Source organism: Cottoperca gobio, chromosome 14, assembly GCF_900634415.1.
Source record: "Cottoperca gobio chromosome 14, fCotGob3.1, whole genome shotgun sequence".
In the NCBI taxonomy this organism is placed as follows: Eukaryota; Metazoa; Chordata; class Actinopteri; order Perciformes; family Bovichtidae; genus Cottoperca; species Cottoperca gobio.
In genome coordinates this window covers 16,549,232-16,574,471 of record NC_041368.1, presented here as the reverse complement: position 1 = coordinate 16,574,471, position 25,240 = coordinate 16,549,232, and the positions used below count along the sequence as shown (strand labels likewise).

Below are 25,240 nucleotides of genomic sequence, written 5' to 3'. Positions count from 1 at the left end.
CATTCCCGGGAAATTATTTATAATGCTATAAGAAATGTCCTCCAAATGGATCTTTACAGGAATGTTAGAGGCTATGTTTGTTGGGATTTTATCATGGTGCCATACTAAAACACCATAACTGTAAACCGTGGAGTTATAGGAACACTGATATCACATCAAGAAACATACGATTGCTACAGTAATGTCATAAAACCACACTATTATTAAAACAGTAGGGATGATAGCATCACATAAATGAAACATTGTGTGTTGATGTTATCACGGATTTTCCTCTCCATGTGTCTACATTTCATTGGATGGCAGGTAATCAGGGAGAGTTTGCACATCGCACTCCTGAGCCCTCCACATGCACCGAGGTGATGAACCAGCTGATGCCTTCCCTTTGCCTTGAAAAACTGGAGGCAGCCTTCTGCTTTAAGATGCCCTCCCCGGACCCGAGAAGTGGCCCAATCGCCCTCCTTTCCCAGTCACCTGATTCATGTAGGCCTACTGCCATTTTACCCACAAGTTTGACTGACGAACAAAAAAAAAAACGAGAAATTGGCCTATCGGCAACCTCAACACACAGAAATACACCCTTTTGTAGGAAGATTAAAAAGACTGGGGGATAAAAAAAAAAAAAAAAAAAAAAAAAGCATCAGCTAAGGTTAGCCAGTGCGGGGTGCTGTGTGGATCAGAGAGGTGTTTGTGGTCGGATCTGTGCGTAGATTCAGAGGAGAAACCGGGCGAAGAAGAGCAGAAAAAGAAAAAGGACAATGCTGTTTTGTATCGTCTTTGAAAACAATGAGTCTTCAGTCATAGGGAATGCCGCATTGATTTGATAATAATCACCGGTAGTGTTTCGATTATAGCCATCATTATTTCGGATTCAGCTCTCGTATACAGGCACATCCCGCCGACATCTCAGGGATACATTACAGTGTACTGTACATTGTCTTATATTATTATACAACTTTTGATGTAGGCCGCTCTTAATTCTTATAAACTAAATTTTTATTTTTATTTTTTTAAATAGGCTAATATCTTAGTTCTGCAGCTGGGTCATCCTGATGCCTTCGACTGAATATTAAATGGTTTCCTGGATGTGACCGTCTTATGTTTTATTTGGCCGCCGCATGAATTCTCCCACCGGATCCTCGTCGGTGTACGCTGCTGTCCTCCTCCTCCTCCTCCTCCTGCTCAGACGGCCGATTCTCGCAGAGGGCACTACCCTCCTCCCTGCCTCTAAAGACATTTTGATCGTCCTCCCCGGTTCCCCCCACCCGGACTCCTCGACCATCACTCCGCCTGCCTCCTTATCCACCACCACCACCACCTCCTCCTCAGTAACATGTCGGGACAGTCTTTGACGGACCGGATCGCCGCCGCGCAGCACAGCATGACCGGGTCTGCCATCAGCAAAGCCGTCTGCAAGGCCACGACGCATGAAGTCAGCGGACCCAAGAAGAAACACCTTGACTGTAGGTTAAGCATGCCATCACTGCTTACTGTATAGATAGCCTGCATGCATCAAGCTACCAGCATCTTTCCTCACAAAGGATAGCTTGTATAAGCAGCATCTGTTTTGCTTCCCCCCCCCCCCCCCCCCCCCCCCCACCTCCTCTCTCTCTCTCTCTCATCCGGCCCGGTTATGTTTGCAGCCTCTTTAATTAGACACCATTACATTCCCTTAGATTAAAATGGGATTTACGCATCAACGCACGCGATACAATCTATCTGGCTATTAATGTAGGCAGTACATTTGGATATAAGACGAGAGGCATCCAGCCAGGTACAATCTGTGCTTGCCATTCAGAAGAAATAGGCCACTCTGGTATGGGCTAATCATAATGCAACCAGCCGCTTTACCGTGTAGGCCTATCCATTATTAACGCCACTATCAGCGGCAGCACTACATCCTCTCGAGACATTTGAGTACAAAGTGTGCGTTATTTCTGCAGCATCTCCAACCTTTTTTTTTTTCTTCATTTCTATGACCTCACATTCAAGTTCACTGTCATGTCCTCTGGTGCATTATTGTCATTAATGAATGTGTTGCTGCTTTCAGTCCTGGGGTGCTGGAGTAGCAGAGAGTCACTGTGTGTACGGTGTGTACTGTGCTGGTGGGTGTTACAATGAGGCGTTTAAGCAGACAGATTCTTTATCTCTACATTCTGCTAATTGGTTGTGTGTGCAAACTGCAGCAATTATATACACAGGAGAAGGAAGGATGTTTCCTCACATGTACATTTTACTAGTAATTATTAGGTTAGGTGGCTTTTCTGCCTCACTATAATTACTTGACATGATCAATGGAGAGCACGGGTAATCAATGGTGCTGCCAGTCAGACTCACATTCAGTCAGTCCGAGAGCTAAACAGACAGACAGACGGGAGAATAGCAAAATGGCTAATCAAGAGGATATCAGTCTGAGAGGAACAACAAGGCAGGTAGCCAAACAGCCTGAGAGTCAGTCATCCAGCTACACACCCAGCCAGTCAGCCGGCAAGTTTGGCAGTGGATTAGTCAGTCATGTCCACAGCAGAGGTGACACTGGGAATTCTGGGCTCTCTTACAAGATGTGCCAACGGGCGCCTCAACCCAATACATCTAAATTAGGGCTGTATCACTGTGCCCTACTAAAAAGGCCATTAAAAGCAGAAAGGAAACACCCAGTGGGGGCGTCTGAAAAGGTTCAGAAATGCACTTTCCAATGAAAAAGCCCTTTTGTGACTCTTAAATGGCAACATCAAGTAATTACTGCTGCTTTGATTTCATACTAATCTTATCTCGATAGTGACCACCACAAAAAATAATTAATTAGGTTTTTCAGTGGTATTACTGCCACCCATTTGTGATGGTTTTACATTTAGGCTGTTTCTAAAAGGTACATTAGTCAACGCTAACTGTGATAACAGTTCTAATTTCTAAAGAAAATTAAGCCAATTAATGAGTCCCAATAGAGTATGATTATAAGTCCCCAAGACAAACAAACAATCAGTTAAAAGGGCATCAAGCGATTGGCACCTTTATTGGTTTATTATAGTGTTCCTTTCTGAAGCCCCAGTTTTATGAGAACACTACAGTACCCCTGCAGTTGTTAAATGGTAGAAGGTCGTCCACCTTCAGCGACCGCCACTAGTCGGAGTCTTTCAGGAACTAGTTAATGTCACTTAACTCAAGGATGAAAGCAAATATTCTTAATAGAACTGGAGCATTTACATGACTCATTTTCATCTGTCAAATGGATTATAAAAAAAGGTTTATACCTCCACTCTCAAGGACAATGAAGTTTCTCTCAGAAGGGGTCAGCTCATTCTGGTCGATGAGGTTACACAAGACGTTTTCCTTTTGATCAGGCTCTTATTCTGATCATTGCCAAAGCAGAAACTGAAGAACCTGACTCGATTCACTCCCCTGGAAGCTGGAATTGAATTTATAGCTGAATGAATGTTTTGTACTTGAGCCATTCAGATGCAGCTGTTCAAATAGACACAGCTAGATTGAACAATAAAACACTTTCCATTTCCTGCTAGAGGGGCCCCTCTTCTCCATCCGGGACATGATATAACATACGACTCTCTGGCATACGCTGCACTTTTAAGGTTAGAAGGGAAAGACGCAGGAAGGAAAAGTGTTTGTGATCAGGAGGTCAGTGGATCTACAGTAATCCCTCGACTGGGCTGAGAGGACCGTGGTAGGGACGTGAATGAACAATGCAAAGATAAGGCAATGAACTCAAATGGTGTAAAAAGAGCTTTTTATATCTGGTACTACTTGGTTATTGTTGGACCCGTGGAAAGACTAACAAAGGCGGTTTAGATTAGTTTTATTCCGTTTCTGTCGAGTTTGTTTTACTACAATCAGCTAGATTAAATGACTGTTGTCTGACTGGAGTCTGGCGGCTTTTAGGAGAGCATATTAATTTAATGTTTTGTACGTTAATAAATTATAATAGTTGTCCAAATCAAGTTTTGTCACCGGAAAAGGGGCAAAAATGAGCGTGTCCACCCGGGTGTGGTGTTTCCATCACTACCGATCAGTGCTGGAGCCGATAAATACCCCTGACTACTGCAGAGTCATTTGTCCCGGGAATGAATGCCGTTTGTACGCTTTCCCACAAAAGATAAAAGCCAGATGTTAGTGTGTGTTAGTGGGTTTTGTTCTCCAGTGGGAAAGGGGCTTAAAAGGGACAGTGTGTAGGATTTGCCCCTCCCTTTCCAAGACTGTGGTAACGAGCCGCCGGGTGGGAAACCGTGGTATCTTCAAAGACCTTCAAATCAAATCAAATCAAATTTATTTGTGTAGCCCAATATCACAAATTATACATTTGTCTCAGTGTGCTTTACAGACTGTACAGGATACGACACCCTCTGTCCTTAGACCCTCGCATCGCACAAGGAAAAACTTCCTAAAAGAAACCCCATATCGCTCGGAGGCCATCCTTACCATAACACCAATTTCAGGCGACCGCTAGTGTTACCGCAGTTTTACAAGCGTGTCGTAGAACTGCGGTGGTCTTTAGGTAAACTCCAAACGCGAAATGCCCACTCTACAGCCGTGTTTCCTTTGTCTGTTCTGAGCTACTGTAAAAAGATGGCAGTGCAACACAGCAGACTCTGTGAAGACGACCCCCTCCCTATGTATATAACCTCATTCTAACGAAAAACACAACGATTCTTAGTTTCAGGTGATTAAACACTAATGAAAACATAGTTAATGGGTGCATAGTTGCATAGTTAATGCTAATAGATCCCCCTACGTTTTTCTGTTTATATCAGAAAGAAAGAACCTGGGCTGTTATTCCGGATCAGTTTACCTAATCTGAGAGTTTTGATAAATACAGACGACATTTCAATTACCTTTAAAATATACTCAACTTCTTATTGATCCTTCCTCGCCAGGCACAGTGGAAAAAGATGAATCGCTGTGCCATTTCTCCGAATACAATGCACGATAAATCAAATGCAATGTTGGCCATTGAAGCTATCCATCTAGGTCCCATCGGCATCTTTTCTTTTCTTATAGTGTCATGACCTTGACAGACTGGTTGGTGACATAAATGGCCAATGCTGATTATTTACTACCCCACAGCAAATGATGAGCATGACAGACAGAGTAATGGGATTTCACTTTCACTAGGCAGTATTCTGCATGGTTGAGATAGTAGAGAGCGGCAATAGAAACCAGATTCATCACACATAGAATTGCAATCAGGCCAAAAATGACCTTCTGCCCCGAAAGCACAGTTAGCCACAGTATTCACCGTAGGATTTTGGTATGATTTGGTAATTTGGCTGTGACATAGTGTAGATGTTTATAAAAGCAACAACACGTGTAGAGAATAATCACTGGACTTTTGCTCCTTGGAGGAAATGTTTTGGCCTTTCAGCCCAAATTAAGTGACATTGAGAAGACGTTTACAGAAAGAAAATACAACAGACCGCTTGGCTTTGACTCACAGGCAGTCTGACGTGAGGAAAAATGTTTAAACAGAGCATGAATGGATGCCCCCACTCATTTACTCCCACATGTATGTGTCAGTATAATGACCTTATCTTGCAATGCAATTTCAGGTCCTGAAAATGACTCGCATTATCCAAAGTCAAGGTCTTAAAACATCTTTATAAAGTTCTTACATTTTAATGTAATAAGTCCCTCCAGTCACACATACTTTCAGACACTTTTACATATTATCCTTACTAACATTACAAATGCTTTGAGTTTAACTTATGACACTATGTTGTCATCTCGTTCTTTGTATTAATGTTTGTGCACTGTTATCATAAATCTTATTTTTAATTGTCTTACTGTTGTAGATTATTCCCTACGTGGACTGCAGTTTATCAATAATCCCAGTTGGTAATCGATAGACCATCACATCCCTCTGGCTATCTACACTGTCACACGTCAATGATTAAATCCTAGCTGATGTATTATCACCCACAGGAATACATGCAAGGGGTCGGGCACGGATATATTTGACTGGAGAAGCGCTATTACTTAGGTGTAATTGAATTCAAGTAGAAGCATGAGGGCTTTGCTATTACTCTGTAAAGTAAAATAATATCTTCGAACAAGATATGCTAGCAGCTCTGTGAGGCTGTATTTAGCCACAGTGGTGCTTTGTGCAAGACAGCTAGCTAACTGTCCAATAAAGACAGAAGGCTGGAGTGCTTCTTCACTCTCTGCTGAATTTCTTGCATCTAATTTAACAAACTGTCACAACAACAGGAGAACATGTCGCATAAATACAGTCCAACTGCACATTTAAATGTAGCCATTTTTGCAGTAATATTTCCTTACAAGCATACATATCAATATCTCCATTGCAATAAACAAAATTGCACGTTGATGACGATTATTTAAACCAGAATCAGAAGTAAGTTCACACTTGTTTGGTGCATATTTACTTGAACGTACAATATTGCAGCTGATATGTGAAGCTAGCACACCCTGTTTGCTCTTAGCTAGCTTAAGCATTCAACAATTTTTCCATGCAAAACAATTAAAAGCAGCATAAATACGCTGCAATTAACTTTATACTTTTGTTACAGACAGATTTAGAAACATTCTGCAGTAGTGAATTGCTTGTTAGTTACAGCCACCATCCAGTTAAAAGGTGTCAAACTGCCCTAAATGAGACCAACACACCTTCTTAGTTTAGCAAGCGTGTTAGCCTGCTAACATTTGCGAACTAAACATAAAGTACAGCTGAGGCTGATGGGGAAGTCAGTAGTTTTTCAGGTATTTGGTCGTAAACCAAAGTATTGGATCATTTAAACTGATGATGGCGTTATATGAGAAGTTAAGTTAAAAGTGAAGTAATTCAAAGAGAAACATGAATTCCTGCATCAAATTTCATGGCGATGCATCCAAAATGTAGCGTAGCTAAAAAGTGTAAGGCAGGTCTACCTTACCGGTGTGTTTGTTCCCTTTTGACAGGAAACATTAATTAGATCAAATCAATATGGTCCCATTAGTTATTGAACAAGGAAGGAAATTCACAAACAAACCATTAACGTGTAAAGCATGACTGAACGCTACCATTACCATGTAGCGTTTGATATTAATGCCCTCAGATTTAATTAGTAGAAGGGACTTTGAAAAATAAAACATCATTAGAATAATGTTTTTAATAAATAGGTTATTCCTGCCCGGTTACTTCAGTGGTTAGGTATATAGAATAATTATTTGGCGTTAGCGTTGCTGTACATTGATATTATGGGAATTATTTGATGGGTTTGTTTTCATGTTTCACTTTCAGATTTCGGAAGTACACAGATTTTCATATTTGGCCATAATGCAGGGGACCAAATGAGAGTATGACAGTCAAAGCTGGAGTCGATGAAGATTATAATCAATATTGTCCGAGTTATTATCGGCTGTGTTGTTGCCACTGAGGTTTTCACACTCCAAAATAACATAAAATAAAGTAAAGATGAACAGGATTGAAGCATTAGCTGTGATGAACTACGGGTGCCTTTGACATGCATCAAACACGTAACCGTGGTATCAACTGGGACTCCTTGGTATCCGGCGTTTCAGTGGGAGCAGAAAACATCACAGAGCTTTCAAATAAACCCCGATAACCTCTAATCCCATGGAAGAAACAGACCATGGATTTGCCTTAGAAACCAAACTTTGCTTGAAGTTTTCACAGTAACTCAGCACGCAAATCTTTTCTCGCCGTCTGTCTTTGAATAAAAGTTCACTTCCTCTCACTCCTCCCGTGGTTTCACTCACTGAATCTGCCTTTTTAATTGTATCATTGTCTGTTGATGTGCTGTTCTTTGCCATCTTGAGCTCTGCTATAAAATTCAAGCAAACCTTCTTCTCATCTTGATGTTTTTCCAATCTCATCTGGTCATATTTGTGATTTCTTCCTTCTGTTTGTGTTATTCTCTCACGGTGTTGCACTGTTCCTTCACTGAATGAGATATTTCATTTACAGTAACATTAGTTGAGATCCTTTTCCTGGCTGGATTTTGAATAATCTGCACATTTGAACAGTACTACCAGAGAACATTGTGTTTATCAATCCAATCAGGGCTTTTCAGAGCAATGAGATAAATGTAATTGGTTTGTCCAGGAAAAGATCTTAAACGTCCTGATAAATGTCACAGAGCAGATTATGTGGAACAGCTCTACAGTAAGTGCACAATACGGTCCATTTATACGAAGGGTTTTACTGTAAAACACGCCGGGTCAAGTTTAGAAAGAAAACAATATTTGTCATTGAAGATATTAACTAACTAAACTAAATCAAAGCTGAATAAGCACATAAGAATATGCATGTTTCTGCTATAAGCTTGGTTCTGTAACTAGGGAGTGAGCAAATCTTTGAGATTAAACAGAGGCCGAACATACTTCACATTTTGATCTTTAGCCATGGAAATCCTTGAAGAATTTAGGGCATTGTTCCACCAATCTGTCAGCATTTTGTATGACCTAATCTTTGGGGCATAATCGTTATATAAAACGTATCTCTAGTTGTGCATTTAAAAACACATGCACTCAGTTTGCCTTTTTGTCAGACCTTTTAAATCTGACACTGATTTATTTTCCTTTTGAAATGTGGTCCACATTTTCTTTGAACAGACAAATTACACTCTGGTTGCGAGTCTCAGTGGGTAAACATTGGAGTCAACTCAGCTTTATTCCGTTAACAAAGATGCTCTGGAAGCAATCTCAGATTCATTATTAATCATCGGACTATTCATTTGACAGTTTGTTTTAAGTATGCATTCCTTGTTGAGGTTTTATTGACCTTGTAGTGTAACTTTCCATCTTCTGAGTTGATAATTTATTGGCATTTTGGTGGAGTAAGTAGGTAGCACTGCTGAACTGAAGCCACAAAATGGATTTCATGATACAGTAGCCCTGCGTCTGATTCATCTGTCTATACAGTCTCTATCATTAAATAATCATTTGTTCATTGATCTGTGTGCTGATATTGAGTCAAAATGAATGCACCAGTCGATAAGACTGTATTCATTGTGGTTGTTCTCTCATTCCATTGATTAATTAATAAGTCAACCTGTAATGAATTATTATATTGGTATGTGGCCGGTCCTTTTATTCACAACGACTTATTGTAAGTAAACAGGCATGGTTTTTTTATTTAAGGACAAATGAATGTTTATAGTAGTCAAACCTGCAACTTATCAGATGACCTCTAACCTCTCGGCCACACGACTTCCTATAATCTTTGTTCTGATAATTATTGGTTTGTTCTTTTACATTTTTCTCTCTATGTTCAGGTTATTTTCATGTTTTTTTTCTTCTGTCCTCCAGACCTGATCCACTGCACCAATGAGCTGAACGTCAGCATCCCGCACCTGGCAGACACACTGCTGGAGCGCACAGCCAGCAACAGCTGGATAGTGGTTTTCAAAGCGCTCATCACCACACACCACCTCATGATGTACGGCAACGAGGTGAGCTGAGCGCACCGACATACGGAAGCTCAGAGAGGGCAAAGATGATTATTATTAGAAAGTATTTTGTCATCTTCATATAGCAAACTTGTTTTCGATGAGATGAAAAATGTATTATGTTCCCTCAACAGAGGAAGCTCTCAGAACGTTCTCACAGCAGTGATATATACATGAATAGTGTGCTCATAATCCTGGGAGTTGATTTATTTCGGATAAATCCTTTTAGCTCACTTATTTAAATTTGAAGGTCACCGACAACAACCATCTATTCCTGGATTTACTTCGTCCAGTTAGATGTAACAGTGTAGCTGTAGAACATCAACTTCAGAAAGAGCACTCTAGAGTTGTACTGAAATGATTCGTCAATTTTCTAGTCAACAATCAACAATTGCGATAATCTATTAATCGTGGGGGAAACCATTTATACAGGTTTAAAGATAATGTAATGTTAGTTGCAGAACCACACAGGATGATACATGTTTAATGAAGAATCAGTGCACAGTGAAAGGATGAAACTTAAGATATTTCCTGTTCTAATCTAATGCTCTCTGCGCTGCGTTTCCACGCACACTCAAACATGAGAGAGAGACTGATAGCCAATTGGGACTGACATTTCGCTCACCAGGTTATAGAAATGTTTCTCCAACTCTTGCAGCGAGTTTTTTTGAAGCTTCAACGTGTCCAACAAGGACCGATGTGTTGTCCCGCTGACCTTTCAATGGCCAGTGTGTCAAATCCCCTCTCTCCACTTGCTCACACTACAGGAGCAACAACCAAAACGATAAGCGACTCAGACCTAAAGAGTGATCACAGCGGGTGCACTGACCCTCCCAAAGTATTCAACCAAGAACGCACAGGGACATGATGTTCAGAGTTTACTTGGCCAGAAAACTTTGAAGGTTAAAACCCCACAAATTGGCACCTTTACTTCCTTAATGTGATGTATTTCCTGGTAAAACAAGATGCTGGAATGGGACATTTGTAAAAATGTAACATCGACATTTCATAACGAGGGCAGCTACAGTTTTGGAGGATGTAAAAAGGTCCATTTGTTGACTTTAAGACAACAAATTCAGCCTCTGCTGCAACTCCTGTCCACAAATGAACCCTTCACTTTGTGTGAACGATGCCCACGTGAGCGATAACGTCCTCTTGTTTTGTTTACTGTCATTGAGGAGTACAGAAACCAGCAAGTATTCACATTTAAGAAGCTGGATTAATCAATTATCACAATTGTTGGCGATTAATATTTGCAGCGCTACAACAGATAAGTCTCTAACTCTTCCTTTTGTCCTTTTTTTCCATCAGAGATTGATGCAGTACCTTGCCTCCAGAAACACGCTCTTCAACCTCAACAACTTTCTCGATAAGGCTGCACTACAAGGTGATTTAATGCCATTTGGCTGTTTGTAAACTCAGCAGTGCTGTACGTCTTGATATCGGACTCTCGCTGGCTCTGTAACACTATCAATAAGCCAATTTCAGAGGGAAGCTACAGTCCAGGATCAAAAAGCTCACAAAAAAATGCCTTTTGTTTCATACAAGAAGCTGCTGAATGTAACTGAGTAAGCAAATACATGTCAAGGTAAGATGGTGCCACACATCAGATCGCTCATGGTGAAGTTAGTTCATTTCATATGAGAGGGATTATGGCTTCTTAACCTGGTTTGAAAATAGGCCAAAGTGATCAGACACTAACTGCAGCACCCCTCTGTGCTCCCCCCCAGGTTATAACATGTCAACTTTCATCAGACGCTACAGCCGCTACCTGAATGAAAAAGCCATGTCTTACAGACTAGCAGCAGTGGACTTCACCAAGATGAAGAGAGGGTAACAAACTCTACACACACTTCTGACACACAGACACGTGTGAATATTATTTTGCACTTTTCCACAGCAGATGGCGGATGATGGCACCAGATGTGTTTTTATTTGTATGCTTTACCTCAACTAGAATATTAAATAGATTTAACCTTGTGACTTTTGCTGAACAGTCACACTCACTGTGGCCACAAGTAGGAGTTATGGGATAATGGTAACTGGCAAAGAATGCTAAATGCTAAAACGTAAATGAACTGACCCAGTAATGTCCAACTATACATTTTATAAACTAACAATTCAGCTAACATTAGCCATCACTGGTCATACCGGACCGAATACAGCTGTCGTGCCAAAACTGCTGAGTGTATTTAACTGAGAAAGTGTGCTTTTAAAAAGATTTGTAGAGGGAAGAATGTGTTAGATTTTATTTTAAAATGAACACAGTCTCACTTTAAAATGTGTTTCTTGCTGCCAGAGAGCGTATATATGTGGGACCTCCTAACACACGTACACACCTTGGTCTACAGGCCTGATAAATCCTCTGTGTGTGTTGCATGCGTGTCTGTGTGCATGTATTCTTGTCTGCTATCAGGGCTGAGGGTGTGATGCGCACCATGAACACAGAGAAGCTGATTAAGACTCTGCCCATCATTCAGAACCAGCTGGATGCTCTGCTGGATTTCCAGGTAAACATCTGACTCTACAACAGCAGACACAAGACTTGTATCTCAAAATGCTGCAATAACTCGACTCTTTCTTTCTTTCCTTCCTCCAGCCTAACTCCAACGAGCTAACCAATGGAGTGATCAACACAGCTTTCATGTTGCTGTTTAAAGACTCCATACGGTTGTTTGCTGCTTACAATGAAGGGGTCATCAACATGCTGGGTAAACCATACATACAATACAGAAGATACAGTTGAATTGAGTTGACTGTGACTCCACTCAATCCTTCTTTAAGGGGAAATCAATTTCTTCCTCCGACTGTCTCTAAAAGTCCAATTAAAGATCACCTTTGAAGGGTCAGGGGCTGAGAACACACCATCAGAGTCTTCAGTGAGGAGTTCATTAAATGATTCATTACCTAATTGATGTGCTTCAACTATAGTCATTTAGTAACTGGGACTCTACGTGGAATTTATTTCAGCCTGCACAGACACCAGATGTTTATCAGGACAAATCACAAGCAGATTGATTGTTTGCATTTTTTTAATCTTCTTATCTAGCACCTCAGTGGGCTAAAATGAATCCTAATTAAGTCTTTACTGATGGCTAACATGCACTTTTCTGTCATTGTGAACAAATACTGATCTTGTACTCACTCTGGTCTTCTGATACACAGAAAAATACTTTGACATGAAGAAGAACCAGTGCAAAGAAGCTTTGGAGATCTACAAGACTTTCCTCAACAGGATGACCAAACTGTCCGAGTTTCTCAAAGTGGCAGAGGTAATGTCCGTTTGTCCTTGCTGCTCCTCCACGGGGGAAACGCAGAGTTAAACGCCACCGGAGAGGGCGAGAGTATCTGTCAGGGGCGAATCTCGACGGTCTCCTACAAACACATCTCCATGTTCTTTCATAATGTTCTCCTGTTTCTCAGAAGAATTTAACCTGCAGGGAAAATCCAGTTACACCTGTTGGGATTCGCTCCAGACTTCTGTCACCCTCTGGATCTGATTTACGGTCGATGTTCTCCAACCTAAAACTGACCGTAGATCAGTGTCCGGGGGCTTCTTTTTCTTAATCTTCCAAGTCTTTTTTTGCCTCTAGATTTTCCTCCTGTTTCTGTCCTTCTCTTGCCCTGACCTGGGGAGGGGGTTACTCCATGACAAGTGATTAATGGCTGAGTCTTAGCCTATCAGAGAGCCACTCATGTAGAGCTTCCAGTTGAGGGACCCCTCGCGTGCTGCCTGTTCACATGCCTGCACTGCATGCCCAAGCAAGCTCTTTTTCTCTCTCTATCTCTGTCCTCTCCCTCTTATTTTATTTCCTCCCTTCTCTTAAATAAAATCTTGATAATGGCTGTCATCCGATTAACAGTTGCAGTCCTTGCTAGGCTTCACAGGGAATATAAATAGTTGTATCCTGTGCGCCATCTTCGAAGGCTTTTTGTCTGCTTGGTTTCGTTCCCATTTGGAAGAAGGTTTGGCGTGCGAGCCGCTCGATCCAAAGAAAAAAACAAAACAGACTAACGTTGACTTTAAGGACCCATTCATTTTACCTGTCTAACAAAATGTGTGTTTGTCTGTTTGTGTGTCATCTGTGCCCCCCCCCCCCCCTTCTCTTTCTGTTCAAAGTCAACATTAGTTGAGTGTCTTCCTTTTGGATGTTTCTTACCTCGCAGTCATGTGACCTGTTGTCTGCCCTCTCTGCCCTGCCTGTTCAATCAGTCGGTGTGCTCAGCATTCATTTCAAACCAGTCTCCAGATCTCAGTGTGTGTGTGTGTACTTATAAGTGTGTATGTACATATACTGTGTATATATATATAGGTGTTTGTATGCGTGTGCATGTGCCCTCCTCCCCTCCTCCTCTGTTGTCTTTTATTTGTTTTCCTTTCCAGCCACTGCATGAAGTAATGAATGCTTGGGTTTGATTCTTCTTTCTCCCTCCTCCTCTTCCTCCTCTTCCTCCTTCACACGCCTTTTCCCCTTTTTTACTCTGTTGGGTTATTTTGTTTATTCCTTGTTTTATTATTACATTTGGTTTATTTTTTATTTTGCCTCCCTCCCCCCTCCCCTACCCCTCCCTCCTTTTTTGTGACACAGCGAGTTGGGATAGATCAGGGCGACAGCCCCGATCTCACACAGGTCAGTCTACATCTCATCTCAATCAGTCAATCAACCAGTCAGTCAACCAGTATTTAAATCCGTCAATCAATCCCATAATGCTTCATTCTAAACGCTCCCGTTCCCTACTCACCCTACAGACCTGCCCACACTGCAGCTGCCCCGTCCTCCTCTCTTCTTCACTCTCCTTAACTCCCTCGCCTTTTCTCCTCTTCTCTCTGAGTCTAGAATAGAGAGGAAACAATAAATGAAGACCTGCAAATAGCCTTGAAGGACGTTTATTTTTCACAATTTCTTAAGCAATAGCGCAGGAATTTCATTTATTTTCTTATTTGAATCATTGCAGAACAAATTTTACTCCAAAAAGGTAAGATTTTGAAAGCAGCAGTTATGCAGCTGAATATCAAAAGTTTTTTAGCCTCTTTTTGCATATTTCTTATTTAGACGTCCATGACTAGGGATTATTATCTGTCTGAATTACCCCAGCTATTTCTGGCATTTTCTCAGTGTAAATATCAAGGCTTGTCTCTTCAATTCAAAGGCTTATCATATAAATAAGTCAGCAAAGCTTTATAAAATAGGTTTTTGCCCACATAAGCAGTGTTCAAATCATTTCCCTTAAAAGATTATGTCCCTTTGCATTAGCTGTGGGGAGAGCAGCGAATGGTTTTTATTGAATAGGTCTCTGCAAATATGACTTGGATAGGTGTACACAATGCCATCATAAGTACTGCATATCATGACAAAGGCCCCAAACGCAAAGTATCCTTTTCAGTGGAACCATAATTGGATGTTTACAATGTGACAAATCAGGTAACAAACTGAAAAGGGCTGACCTTTTAAAAATCAATGTCATGTTTGTAGTGCTTAAGAAGACCTTATATGCTCTTATTCAACAACATAGTGACCCATGCCTTTACTGAGCTCTAGATATGTGTCTGTTTTACTTTTAAACCTTTAGCATATTCTAGATTTCTCTGAAGAAGGATATCCAGAATTCACATTTTACTCTCTTTCCCCCTTAAAATAAGTATATGAGAAATCTTTTCTTTGCTTGCTGTGTTTGCGTTGTGTTCTCCGGTGCTGAAATGTAAGGCTCTAGATGAAAACCGTGGTATCACATAGTGGTCAAAATGAACCCATCCATCCTTTTTGTTTTACAATAAAGAGCACTGGCCAGCTGCTCAATGTGTATACCTGGTTTTTCACCCGATATTTACATTTCACTGAGTTAACTTCCTTGGTTTCCAGTGGGATAAAATTTGTGTACTTAGCTTTTGCCGCTTCCTAATTTCCAAACTAAATTAAATGGATAACAAGGTAATTTGACTTGCAACCTAACGTGGAATCCACCAGTTAACTCTTAATTTTTGGACTGTGATTTCTTTTACACGTATGCGTGTGTAAGTGTGTGTGTGTTTATGAGAGCATTTGTGCACTGCTGGCCTCTGCATGGGCTCGTTAGACGGTTCAGAGACGTGTTTGTTCTGTTTCTACTCTGGAGCCCTGCAGCGACGATGCTCTGCTCTGTCCTGACCTGTCAGTCCCGCTGTGGACTCGCTTGCATGATCCAAGGCTGATGTGTGCATGCTGGTCAACCAAACCTGATGAAACCAAATGCAAAAAAACAAAAAAAACAAAGAGCTGTTGTAGAGTAGATAATGAATCTGAGGGTAATGTCTTACGTTTGCTGCTGCTTTGTGTGTGTGTGTGTGTGTGTGTGTGTGTGTGTGTGTGTGTGTGTGTGTGTGTGTGTGTGTGTGTGTGTGTGTGTGTGTGTGTGTGTGTATGTGTGTGTGTGTGTATGTGAGTGAGTGAATGAGGAGGTGAGGAGATGGGAGTGAGAGAAAGCAGTGTGTCCAATTTTGTCCACTTGACTGTGGTTCTAATGTTACCCCATCAACTCCCCTCCCATTTACCCCCTCCTCAGGCTCCCAGCTCTCTCCTAGAGGCTCTGGAGCAGCATCTAGCCTCTCTGGAGGGCAGGAAGCTCAAAGACCTCTCTGCAGCCAGCAGGTACGATCACATCAGCTACTAAGAACACTTAATACTACTTTTACTGCTATTCCTACTGCAATTACTATTATTCCTACTACTACTACTACTGCTGCTACAGGTCCTACTGCCGTTAGCGCTACTGTTATACTACTAGTGCTACTTTTATTACAAAACAAACAATAAACAGCAAGACTAAATGTGAATATTATACTCAAGTAAAAGTACTGTCCTTTTAAATACTTTTGGCTCAAGTGAAAGTAGACTACTTGTGTGAAAATGTATTTAGATAAAAGCAAAGTAGGTCAGTGCTCTGAGTAAACCTTCCTCATATCTAAAGGCGGAGGGGGAAGGGGAAACATCATGTGACAACATGAGATACTACTGTTGAATGAAATAACACATTTAGGATACAAATGAATCGCATTGTAGATTATATCAATGTACACTATTCAATTGAATTCAAACGTCTTAAGAATCACAAGAGGGTCCACAGCAATAACGAGTGGAACAACGTCAGCAACAAGAAAGAGTACATCAGTCAATTCCTTTTCTTCAGATGCCCCTGCAGCCTGTAAATACAACTGATAGTTAATTATAATTATTAGACCAGAAATGAGGCCAAAACTCATAAAAAAAGAAGAAGAAAAAGCCTATGGACAAAAAAATAAAAAAAGACAATAATAAATTAAATAGCCTGACACTTCATATAGATTCAAGAGCAGAATAAAACACCACCAAGGCACTCAGAGATGTATCAACGATAGAAACACACACACACACACACACACACACACACACACACACACACACACACACACACACACACACACACACACACATCGTTCTGTGAGCCTCGTGCACCTTTAGCTTCACTACTCGTTCGTTCATTCAGTCATTCATATTATGCTCAAAGCTAAACATAAGCAGTCCACTCAGCCTTGTCTGTCTGTCACAAAGGCCTCACACACTTCACTGGTAAAAGTTTGTCAGTGAATATAGAATACGCCGCTGGAGCATTTTAGAAATCAGCATGTTAGCCATATCATCACGTGTGCGTGCTGGATTTGGGTCACTCTGCGTGCTCGATAGGTGGAGCATTAAATTAGCTTAATTAACTTAGCTTAGCTTAAAAATCAATGACCCAAAGGATGGGCAGGATGTGCAAGTTTGTCTATTACTATCTATTCTATTACTTCTATAACTAGCCTACAAGGCCTACTGCTTGAAAACTGTTTCGCTATGCTAACAGCGTCACTCGTTCCAGGTCTTCATTTATCATGTGCACAACAATTACATTGAAGCAGTTGTTGGCAATGAAAGTCATAAGTCTCAGGCTCCCGCCAACAATGCGAATTAAATATGTATAATAAAGAAAAGCAAGCACAAACAAAATAAGAGTCTAAACATGAAATGTTGCTAATTAAAATAAGGGATACAATATAACATAAATAAATGAATAAATGCAAATGAATAAACAGGAATGTAGTAAATGTATTTGCATAATTGTGTAATGTTGTAGAATAGTAAGTGAAGCATATAAGAGTTCAACATTCTTAGGCCTTCGCGATTAAGCTTTACATGAGCCTGGTGGGTGGGACCGTCAGGGGGACAGTTTGTGTTTGGGGTGTTTGATATTCGGACCATCATTCTGAAATATCTCAAGAATTGCCATGAAATCTGGTGCAGCCATTCACGGTCCCCAGAGGATGAATCCTGATGTCTTTCGCAATGACAAACAAAAAAAGCAATATAACTATTGCAAAAACGTGTGTGTGTGTGTGTGTGTGTGTGTGTGTGTCTCACCTTAAGATCCAGCACCTTGTCCAGTGCAGTGTCCTCTCTCTCCAGCACTGGGATCTCTCTCAGCCATATGGACGACAAGACAGAAGACAACCGACTGCAGCAACACAAGGCAAGACATGTTGAAACTTTATATACACATATAGACAGGTTTAGAAACCACAATATGATCATTGTGAGTGCACGTACCTTTTCACAAATGAACTGTTTTTGCTTGTACGTGAGAATAGCACACTGTAATCACTTTAGCTTGTGTGAAGTGTAAATACGGGGGAAAAGATCCTGTCACCTGCCACCATGGTTTTCCTTATATTAAGAGTTATTATTTTTGAAAAGCAATTCCTAAATAAAAAAAACAGTCAGAGATTAAAGTTACATGATCTATTCCACATTTCTACTGTCTGGTGCCACTTCAGTGTTTACAATTCTAAAGCCTTCTACGTAGATTTCAGAAGTGCGTCGGTAGAAATGTAGTTTTTTCTCACCTGCCACTGTGGCTGAAAAAACGTAATCTCAGACCCTGAGTGTACGTCAAGTCTTTTTGTTCCTCCACACTGTTGTTGAAGTTGAATGTCCAAGTGCATTAGTCCTGCAGTACAGTGAAATACACGGTCTGTGTCTGGCTGCTGGCCCACGTACAGAGCTGCACAGAGAATGACAATAAAGTCTGCAGTGGATTTTTCAATCAAATAAAGAATCAACCAGGAACAGAAATATTGAAAATGGCTACATCTTTTCTGCTTGTTTTTCCAGTATTTGTGTATGCTGCAGGGCTATTTCATAGTGTTAATGCTTCCCATTGCAGGAGGACGGTCATAAGGGGATCGACATTCAGACACCTAATGTGTCACCCAGCACCCAGTCAGTGGGCAGTGCCAACAGCAGCGGAGGGGCCACGGATCTCTTCACCAACTCAGCGATCATACCCGTCAGCAACCAGTGAGTCTAACATCTGCATTGTAAATATGCGACAAGGGAAAGTCTCCAGTTCTTCAACAAGAAGCCTTTTATATTATAAATCAGATTTTTCTGGTGACAAAACTGTGCTCTCCTCTCTGTGTTCCTTCCTGCAGTGTGCCAAACCTGCCCAGTGAGCTGTTCACCCTGCAGCCTAACTTCACCCCCATCCAGACCACACACACTGTGCCCAACAATAACAATGCCTGGGGAGGTAGGACCGTAGACACAACCAAACACACTCATATAATCATGCAAACATACAACGAAGCGTGTAAATTAACACACACACACACACACACACACACACACACACACACACACACACACACTGCTTAGAGCTGGATGTGCTGTGACGGTGATGCCCAGTTGCTTGAAGCACTTGACTCATTTCCCCTCTTTTCTCATTTCATGTTACCATGGTAACCTTTGGATGTCAGGTGACCTGCTAAAGCCAGCTCCACACGCTCATATTCACAGCCCTGGAATCCATTTGCACTCTGGGAAAATGCTGCCCAATGATTTGGACTCTTCATTAGCCAACCTCGTTGGTAGTGAGTATATAGAATCTCTCTCCAAGCATTCAGTCATGGCTTCCATTTGTCCCGTTATCTCTCTCTGTGTGTGTTGCCTCCTTTCAGCTAATGTTGTGTTTCTTTTTCCCTTCTCTCAGACCTGCAGTTTGGGGGGACGCCAGCTAAAAAGTGAGTGGGTCTAAGACTTAGCCACAAGCAAATGACTCAGCTGTCTATCCAGCTTTATCACTGTTCAAACTCGCTTATGATTCATTATTTCTCTTTCGGACTTTGCGTAATCTGTGGACCTGAAAATGCTGTGTGTGTGTGTGTGTGTGTGTATGTGTGTGTGCATCAGGCCTGAGCTCCAGTGGAGTCAGCTGGTAGAGAAGAAGCCAACAGGAGGCGGCTGGCAGTCGAAGACTATGTGCACCAGCACCAACTGGACTCACACCACCCACCCCATGGCACCTGCACCCATGCCCGTCCCTCAGATGGTAATTTAAAAGCTATATTCACGTTTGTTTGATTGAGAGCTCACTCATTCTCCTGTTAGTTATGAGCAGGACAAAACATGCCATTATCCAAAGCCAGAGCAGCACTAGTTGTGCCTTTTGAGTGTGATTTCCACCCAACAAAAGCTCACATTTCACACTGCTTGTTGTGGAGGCATCCAAATGGGAATGTGTAGTAGTGTCTCTGCCAACACTTAAAAGCTCTGAAAGATGAAATTAAAGATTTAAAAGCTGCATCTCTAATGTCATGATTACCAAAGTAGAGAACAATCTTTGCCTTGAGGAGAAACGATTCACCTCCCTACAAAGTGAAATTCATTACATGATGATGCTGTAAACTACATACATCAGCAGGTTTACTGTGAGTTACAGAATAACAAAATCAACCTGAGATTAAAGTCTTTACATTACATAGGGTCAAGTCTTTTTTTTTTTAATCACTACTGCACTGCTCTAGCAGAAATCTTTTTAAGAAGTATTGTGTATTAATTTGGTGCCATCCATCATTCTGTCAGTGAAGGCAGTTTCTCCTAATGGCCTGATGTCTCACTCTGGAATGAAACTCATTAAATGTACCTGTTGGCCAAATGTACCTCTCTGCTGCATACAGGGCTTTCTGAAGGAGCTCCCAAATGTGCGTCTGTCCTTTGTGCTCCACTCTAATTATCCACAAGTCTCTTCCATTCAATCTTGTTTCATCTTTTAGTTTTCGTCTGATTGACCTCTCGACTCGAACCGCTCATTTATTCAGCAAATGGCTCGGAAAGTCGGTGGCACGACATGAATAGAAAGTAGAAGTGATTTGAACATGAGGAATGGGCAAAGCTCTGGTTTATCTTCTTTGCTCATTTAGAGCCAGAGATTGGCTTCTATTGTCTTAACTCTCTTTTTCTGTAACTCTCCACAGAATGGGATGATTTATACTGGCTATGTAAGTAATTTTATTCACCTCACCCCCCCCCCCCCACCTCACTCCTCTTTTTGCTCCTGATTCCATCCTCTGCTATGCGTTATTAAAAATCAATGCTTGTGGCACTTTTTTGTTTGTATTGTTAATATATAATGAATTATCAGAGGAAAAAGGGGGAATTACTTTTTGCTTGTTGTGCTGCCTTGAAATTGTTGTTTCACCCCTTTTGGTTATTTACAGACTGCAAATATGCTACCTCAATTCTACTTTGTGAAATGTCGCACTGCTTGTGCTAGGATTAGGTGTCTCTCTAAATGCAAAAGAAATGCACGTGTGGGGGATGGGGGGGGGGGTTTAACTTCCTTTGACAAGTTAGACATGAGGCTGACAGTATCAAGATTGTGTTTGTAATCAACTTTCTGGTCAAAATTAAGACTGTGAGAAAGTGTGTTCCTATCTTACTATCCATGCAGGCTCCCGCACCAGTGGCTTTTCCTATGACGTCACCCCAAGTGCCTGTGTATGGAATGGTAAAGAACAGCTATGAGCTCATACATTCATACTCTGCTCTGCATTAATCTACTCTATATCTTTAAAATGTTGTCCACATTGTCCTGTCTACCCCGTCCCTACTGCCATTACTTCTCCCACCTGTTCTCTGACCAGCTCCCTCCTCAGATGAGTCATCAGATGGGGGGCGTTCCCATGATGCCCCCGCAGCCTGTCATGTACAACCAGCCAGTCCTGAGACCTACCAATCCCTTTGGACACATCCCGGGGACACAGGTAACATATTTGTATGCCCTTCAACATGACCGAAGTAACCACTGCCTCGGACCTGTTGTGGAAGTCCTAGTTACCCCGCAAACGCTGCCATGTCTGGGTTCAGTACCGACATTGAGTCGTAGAGCTGCGGGTTCCCACCGTGAGTTTGTCCTCCATTTCTGTTTCTTGGTGACAACAGGAGAATCTCACGCAGACTTGTATTTGTGTCTTTGCGTTGACTTTGTTTGTAATTCTGCTTCACGCTTGGTCTGAACACACCTTAAGGCTACAGCCAGTAGATTTTCTTTAATAATCTGCCTTTTGACTACTGCTCATTCAGAGCTATACTTAACGACGGATAAGTAACGTTCAAGCTGTGGACCCTTCGAGAAGCAGGAACAATCATGCAGTCAGATCATTTTATAATTGACCAGCGAGTGTGAAGAAAGTGTTTTTCACAGCGAGAAATCATCAGCACGGCCGCAAGACTCTCAGAAAAACAAACAAGTGTATTTTGACCAATTATTCAAAACATAACTGAGTAATATAATTGAGCTCTGCCGAGCACTCCCATGAGAAGCCATTTTCCTGGCACTGCGGCAGGTAATGTGCTTGTCGGTAGATGCTTGAACACTTGAGGTGTTTTGTCGAACTAAATTACTCTCCATTCTGCTCCCGTCCTCTGCAGATGCACTTCATGTAAAGGATGATGTTGTAACCATGGCAGCAAAGCCGAGAGAGAGAAGACTAGAGAAAAAGAGATGGAGAGAGAAAGAGTCGAAGAAAACAAATCCAGTGCCGGAGGAAGAAAGAGGAAGACAGAGAGGAAAAGGGAGGGGAGAGGAAGAAGGAGAGAGGACCAAAGGACGGATAAAAGATGAAATGCTGATGTCTGTTTCCATGTCGCCTCACCCTCTTATCTCCTCTCCTCTCTCCGTGTGGCTACTGATCTCTCTGTCTTTGAATGGGGCACCAGAGGCTCCGCATCAATCCCACTCATCCTGTTTGACTTGCCAATTCAAACGGCGATTATGACCTGTGATGACAGCTCTATGGAAGTGCAGAAGCTCTACTGCCACTTCCTGACCTCCTCATCCTGATAATTTCCTGTATTAAAACGTTCCCACTTCAAACTCGGAGGACACACATCTCTTTCTCTGATTGGATTGTTTGCTGGCACTTTACTCAATGTGAACTTTGCCAAGGGTGTATGTCTGTGTAGGTGATTTAAGCGTCTTGTTCAGATTGGTTCCCGGTTGTGTGTCATCCATCACCTGATGTCAGAAGTAATTGATTTGAATGCGTGTGTGTATGCGTGTCCCTTTTTCTACATTTCAATGTGCTGCATCAACATTACCATTTCAGTCTTTTTATGAGCTCCATTTGTTCTTAATTGCCAACTTCACATCAAAAATCCGGCGTGGAACGATAACTTGCGGATGCGCTTGTGTATGTGTGTGTGTGTGTGTGTGTGTGTGTGTGTGTGTGTAGGGTGTGTACTGTACGTGTTTCTCATTTGGTACCGGATGTCATAATTGTGTTGCCAGGTACCAATGTGTTACTGCACTGATGAAAGCACTGAGCCAGACCCATGCATCGCATTTGGATGTAAACAAAACTCTTACAGTAACTTTGCTACTTGGGGTCGTGCTGTACACACTGTGTATTTTGTTCTTTTTTTGTTTCTCTCCTCCTCTACAGCTGTGCAATATCATGCAATCTTGTTACTGTCTTTTCCACCCATCTGTAGGCTGTTTAGAAAGCTGTTTCCTGATGTAGTGTTGTTGTGTGTCCACATCAGGTTTCTGTACAGAACACTGTTATAGTTTGTTTTCCAACCTGTTCTGTTATACCTGTACTGCTCTAAAAGTAGTGAAAAATGCACTGAGAGCCAGATAGAGAGGCGACTGGATATTAGTAAGGAGGTGATTCTCAGTCTTGCCAATCAGAAATGGTCTAACTCCCAACTGTGTGATTCCCTCCCTGTCCTGAGCATTTGTCCTGTTCAAAATGAGTCTCCTGTGAAGTCCTTTACACTCCAGAAAAAAACTGGATGAGGGTAATTAGCGCAGCAGATGTCTCACCTTCACTTGGAGGAATTGAAAACACTGCTACCAGAGAGAGGGGTTTGTTAATGTAGTGTTAACATTTATGGACTGAACAGCTAAAGGTCAGTCAGAGGAGTCAAATGAGGACCAGACTGCGGTAAAGCGACTGAGGGTAATGTCTGCCGATCATGACCCTAGTAATGCCTGCAGTGACGACATACTGATCAATTCAGACAGCCAGAGACGGGAGGCTTTAATGAGACGTTAAATGTTAATGTGGCTATTCTGGCAGATCCAAGGTCAAGTTAGACCCACAGACAGACGATATATATATATATATATATATATATATATATAGCACAAACCTTCGAAGAGGGGACAACGCTCTGCTGCACAAAAACCTAAAACCATTGCTGGGATGTACAGTTGAAAGGGGCAATAATCGATTGGGGATGACGGCGTTTTCTATTGATTGTGTCTGTTCTATGTACATGTACTGTATGTGTGTTTGTGTGCACATGCCTTCCCATAGAGATAAACAGGGTCATGTTCCTCGGTTGGAGATGAAAGGTCTCTAGTGAGCTGGTAGCGTGTACTAACTTAGCAATGGGTGTTATTGTAACTGTGTCTCAGTCTGTACAACCCAACATCAAATTAAGGAGGCTCCAAGGATGACTCATCTGCTGCAAAAATGCAACAAAAAAAAAAAAGCCCCCAAGGTCATCAGACCTGGAATCTCAAAATGAATCTGAGGCACACGCTTGTGATTCCTGACAAAATCGTCAGAGAATTGCGACTGTATGGTGGCGTATCGTTATGATTCATCCTTGAACTGTAACTGCTGGCGACGCAAAAACCAATCTCCCCGCAGTTACGACTCTACTACCAGCAGAGACTTCAGTGTTATAAACATCGTCACCAAGCAGCCAGATATTCTCTGAGGTTTCTCAGCAAGAGGCCAGCTGACATTTGGATATCTCCTTTGGAAAAATTGTCGTTTCACTCTCCTCCATTACTCCTCGTCCCAGTGGTTTGTCTTTCTCCGTCAGCTGAATGCTCTTTTCATTGTGCACTTCACTCCCACGATGCAGCTCGATCCATCCTGGGCCAACCTCTGACTGTTACTGTGTCCTGTGTATATAGGTAATGCCGTTTATGTGTTTTTAGACGTGCTCTCTCTGTAAAGTGATCGAAGCCCCATTGGATGACGTACTGTACGTGGGACAATTTATTGCTGTATCTGTGTTTGAATGGTTGTATTTTGAAGGTGTCATCATCCAGGGATGGGTGGGTGGGGTGGGTTTGATGTTTGTGATGTTTGTGTCCATCTCGAGGAGGAAGGGGGTGGGGTTTGTGGGAGGGGGAGGGGGGGGGGGGGGTCAAGGGTAAACTATCACAACTGGTCTATACCAAGAGTGTCTTCATCGAGGAAGTGGACAGGACAGGGTCTGTCCTCTTCGAAACAGGAACATTTTTTTGCACCAAAGTCATCATCAAAGCGCAGCTTCTTCTTATTCAAGGTCACAACGGATGGATGATATCAGAACTCAAAAGGATTTTTTTTGTTCTTTTATTTTTAGAGACAAAGAAACTGTCTTTTTGCATGATTAAGTGTCGTCTTTTTATTGGCTTGTGTGCCCGGTAAAAGCATGACCATTGTGTGAACTCTCACTTACCGGTGTGTTTGGAAAACGTTAAGGAAATTT

At 41.8% G+C, this 25,240-nt stretch overlaps 1 protein-coding gene across 2 annotated transcripts; it reads left to right on the top strand.

Moving 5' to 3' along the window:
* The first annotated feature begins 499 nt into the window (after nucleotides 1–499).
* On the top strand, nucleotides 500–24,265 carry LOC115018632 (phosphatidylinositol-binding clathrin assembly protein-like). Of its 2 annotated transcripts, XM_029447735.1 has the most exons (20): nucleotides 500–921; nucleotides 1,016–1,460; nucleotides 9,277–9,419; nucleotides 10,728–10,803; nucleotides 11,147–11,249; nucleotides 11,833–11,926; nucleotides 12,016–12,127; nucleotides 12,582–12,688; nucleotides 14,006–14,047; nucleotides 15,957–16,042; nucleotides 17,834–17,936; nucleotides 18,630–18,763; nucleotides 18,898–18,995; nucleotides 19,222–19,335; nucleotides 19,455–19,485; nucleotides 19,655–19,793; nucleotides 20,719–20,742; nucleotides 21,195–21,251; nucleotides 21,388–21,507; nucleotides 22,175–24,265. In XM_029447735.1, exons 2-20 carry the CDS (start codon nucleotides 1,331–1,333, stop codon nucleotides 22,187–22,189), a joined length of 1,728 nt encoding a protein of 575 aa, XP_029303595.1. In that variant the 5' UTR covers nucleotides 500–921; nucleotides 1,016–1,330; the 3' UTR covers nucleotides 22,190–24,265. The 2 variants fall into 2 exon arrangements, with proteins under 2 accessions (XP_029303595.1, XP_029303596.1); XM_029447736.1 differs by lacking the exon at nucleotides 14,006–14,047 and having other exon boundaries at nucleotides 500–1,460.
* The last annotated feature ends 975 nt before the right edge of the window (nucleotides 24,266–25,240 follow it).

Excerpts from the sequence above, each read along its gene's own strand:
- LOC115018632 (XM_029447735.1), top strand. The coding sequence starts at position 1,331 with ATGTCGGGACAGTCTTTGACGGACCGGATCGCCGCCGCGCAGCACAGC. Across the intron at positions 12,689-14,005 it reads AGTTTCTCAAAGTGGCAGAG|CGAGTTGGGATAGATCAGGG; the intron begins GTAATGTCCGTT and ends TTTGTGACACAG. Across the intron at positions 16,043-17,833 it reads GACCTCTCTGCAGCCAGCAG|ATCCAGCACCTTGTCCAGTG; the intron begins GTACGATCACAT and ends TCTCACCTTAAG.